We start from the raw sequence: 3,785 nt of genomic DNA, 5'->3' as shown, positions 1-3,785 counted from the left end.
TTCATGCCGAGGGCTGTGGCAGGCCATGAAGAACTATTTCATGAGCTGTAACAATACCTATCTTTATTAGGGCAGAGAGATGAGGGCAGTTTTTCCTCAGGACAGGAGAGCAGGGGGGATATAAACTGCAGGCACCCACAGAGCCTCCCCAGAGGTGCTCTTCAAACTTTCCATCTGCGAGTGAGGTGTTCCCAGGGATGTGGGATGGCCACGGAGCCTTGACTGAGATGCTTGGCCCAGAAGACAGCATGACTAAGAGGAGGACATGAGACATGTTACAGAAACAGGACATGAATGTGGTCTTCTGTCTTGGGAACAAGTGACTTTGCATGCATCGACAGTGGAAGTTTGGCCTGAGAGCTTCCCCCAAAACAGGCACCTTTTAGAGCTGTCTCAGGATGTAAACCGAATGTTTGGGGAGCACTGAGCTTGGAAAAGCTGGATCATAGAGTAAGGAATGGTTAATGTTGGAAGGGACCTTAAAGGCCGTATAGTTCCTATGGGCAGGGACACTTTCCACTAGACCAAGGGAGGTTTGACACCTCCACCACTAGCCCTGCCTGCAGAGCAGCATCCTTACATGCTTGGGAAATGAGGTATTAAGGAGAGATGCTGAACGTAAGTAGAAAGCAAATGCAGCTTACCTCTTCACTTGATGATCACTGTCCCTCTGCACATGGTCTTCTGGAAACAATACCTGTGTATGTATGTATGAAGGCAAACAGAAGCTGTGCAAGTCATTTCCCATCCTTTGAGAGTTCAGTGCTCTTCCCATCCATTTATTATGCACTATTTAACAGAGGCAGAGAATTCACAGTATTTCTCAAATCAGGACATTCAATAATAGGCATATTTGTGATGCAAAAGCACTAGATCTCTTGTTCTATCCCTTACAGTACTATGGGAGAGGTTCTGCTGGAATCCACCGAGATCCCAGTATGCTGCATGTTACAGAGCGGCTTTTGGAACATTCAGAACCCTGGCAATTAAAAGTCAGACAAACTTCCAAAGGGGTCGTGGAAAACAATTTATTTGACAAATTTCCAAAGTGGACCATTTTAGTAAAACACAGGCTTAACATAAAACTAACCCATATCATGGGGTTTGGGATACAAAGTGAAGACTTTGGGATGCTGATACCTGGCAATCAATGTTGCTGTCTCAGAAGCGCATGGATTCATAGCAAGAGCACCAATGAAAGCGCTGAAACAACATCTCACCCAGACAAACCACAACTTCAGCATGGTCCTGGAAACAACTGTGTAAACACCAGGGGCCCACATCACCCAGGCAGTGATAGCACCTTTGTCAGTATACCTGTAGGGTTGGAGTCAAAGACCCTGGCAGATAACAGCAGCCTTTCCCTTGGCTGGGCTGTGGATGAGGCTCTCATTCAATATATAGTACAGTTAGTGGGTTTCCCTAGATGCCTAACTCCTAGATGGTCCTATAGAAACTTCCAGAGAGCTACCTGGGAATTAGACAGCTTGGCACTTTTGGAAAAATAATTACAGAATCCCACTAACTGGGCTCAGAGAGATTTTCCAGAATCTTGGACCTTGAACCATAACATAGGTCATCAGGTTATCTATGAGGTTCCTGGTTTCACTGTAGGACCATGAGATCAGTTAGTGAAGGAGTGCAGTTACATAGCTTCTTGTAGGGTTTTCCCCCCTCCCCAGTGGCTGATGTCCAGCTTTCCTTTGGGCAGCACCCAGCCTCCCTGCTCTGAATGGGAATGTCAGTGCTGAGGGATGCTCCACCTCAGCCTGAGAAGCCAGTGCCCCATCTCATGGCTCTGGAGGCCAGAGAGGCTTCCACCCAGCTTAGGTAATACAGTCTAGCCCTCCCCATCAAGCATGGGAGATATGAACCAAACTTGCCAGCCATGACAAAAGTCCCCTCTCAAAGCTTTCTGAAGTGTTGAACATCTCACCTGTAGCACAACATTAGGTTCAGACCATTGTGAGCTGGGCAAGTGCTCAGCTGATGAAAGAAAGAAGCAGATGAACAAAACCCCTGTATCTGAAAAGAGCATCATCAGCCTTATGAGACCAGGTTAGTTCTTAATGGCACAAAATCCCTCATCTCAGTGGGATGAGGTTGCTATTGGTGTTCTAGAGTTTTATTGCTAGGGGTGCTTGAGTTTGTCCACTGTGGGGAGGGGGGAAGGCAGTCATGGGCAGGAAGGGAGGTTTGAGGCTAAAAGAGTAGAGATGCAGATGGTGAAGCAGGGGGAAGAAAGAAGGAACTGTGGACAGCCAGGCTGTGGCACTATGGCCATCTGCAAAGACACGAATTCCTTAAGTTGTCAAAAATACTGGGTCTGGGGTTTTTTCTTTGGTTGTTTGCTTTCATTTTTTGATGAGACAGAAGCAGGCAGGGCCTTGGCGAGAAACCCACCCGGATGCTCAGTCAACAGCTATTTTCCTGGAGACGGTTTGGTAGAAGACCCCCCGCAGCAAAGAGGTGTAGTCGGGCACACGGAAGAGGTGACGCTCCCCATAGACCACATCGTAATCCGCGCTCTTCCCCGTGACCAGGACACGGATGTTGGGCTCGTTGGCTTGGCTGCCCACCGCCAGCACGTAGATCTCAATGCCAGCCTGCTGAGCTTCCTGCACAGCCCTCTCAATGGCCCTGGCCGTGATGCCTTGAGAGTTGCCATCAGAAAACACCAGCACCCTCTTCTTCGCCGCGGCGCGGGAGGAGCGCTGGTACAGCCCCGTGACGTACCGCAGAGCGGCATTGACATCCGTGGCATCGTTGATGAACTCCATGTTGTCAACGGCTTTGGCGATGACCGTGTAGTTGTGCTGGAACTGAGCTTCCACCTTCTGTTGGTTCCGGCCGCTGTACTGGACCACAGAGACGCGCACGGAGTCATCGGCAGGCTTGCCAGCCTCCAGGAACCGCTCCGCCAGCCGCTTCACGAACCTCTTGGTGGTCTCGAAGTTCTTGCTGCCAACGCTGGTGGAGCTGTCCACCAGCAGCGTGATGTCTGCCAGCCCAGAGAAGGTGACTGCAAGGGAAAAAGGCCTTCTTAATGCTGGGCTTCTCCTGTGCTTCTTCCATGGGAAGAAGGTGAAGTCAATGGGTGTCTCTCAGGCTTCCTGAGGGATCCCCATCCTCTGGGTATTTGCTAGCTTGGTTTCCCCTATCCCAGTGCTGTCCTACTCTTGTCCTTTTACCCTTTCATTGCTTCTTTGGTTTACAACAGGCTGCATTCCCCATGTATTTATCCGGGTTAGATAATCTAGTGGTTCTTGTTGCTTCAATTACACCTTGTCCTTGCATGTCTGGGAAACCCACTTCATCTCCCTTGGCTGGCTTTTTCCCATGATGAGTTTAAGGATTGTATACATTTCTGTCCTGCAGATGTATCCCACCAAATTCCTCCCCATATTCACTTTTCAAGCACCTTTTCCCAAATAGCCCTGCCTCAGTGCTGACTTTTCCTCATGCTCCCACCACTAGCGTTAGTTGGTCTCATTATCTGCCTCAGCTAAAGCCCATGAGGGTTAAAACATGGCACAGCCTCCTCTCCGTAGGCTTGAGGTGCCAGAAAAGCAACCATCTAGGCTTTTCCCCCAAATGCTTTTGATTGCTTTGGTGTTGGCTCCCTTCCCCAGCCCAGGAGCCTCCCTGTTGCAAGAGGTGTCCAAGTTATGCATTCCCACAAACACAAGCTCCTACTTTCCCCCTGCACAGCACCCACAACCCTTTTGTTTGGAACAAGGAGTCAATACTCACTTGGGCAGGTATAGTCTGGACATTTTTTCTCT

General features: G+C 49.4%; 1 protein-coding gene across 1 annotated transcript in view; it reads right to left on the bottom strand.

The window, feature by feature from the left end:
• Window positions 1–2,411: 2,411 nt before the first annotated feature.
• Window positions 2,412–3,785, bottom strand: part of COL6A1 (collagen, type VI, alpha 1) — a 21,206-nt gene continuing 19,832 nt past the window's right edge. Inside the window, exons 34-35 of the mRNA XM_010021002.1 lie at window positions 3,754–3,783; window positions 2,412–3,022 (exon numbers count right to left, since the gene is read on the bottom strand). Coding sequence (XP_010019304.1) covers window positions 2,412–3,022; window positions 3,754–3,783 — 641 coding nt within the window. The remainder of the gene's footprint in view (window positions 3,023–3,753; window positions 3,784–3,785) is intronic.

The sequence above is a fragment of the Nestor notabilis genome, unplaced genomic scaffold (assembly GCF_000696875.1).
Source record: "Nestor notabilis isolate BGI_N333 unplaced genomic scaffold, ASM69687v1 scaffold7628, whole genome shotgun sequence".
Classification (NCBI taxonomy): domain Eukaryota; kingdom Metazoa; phylum Chordata; class Aves; order Psittaciformes; family Psittacidae; genus Nestor; species Nestor notabilis.
This window is presented reverse-complemented; position numbering and strand designations above follow the sequence as displayed.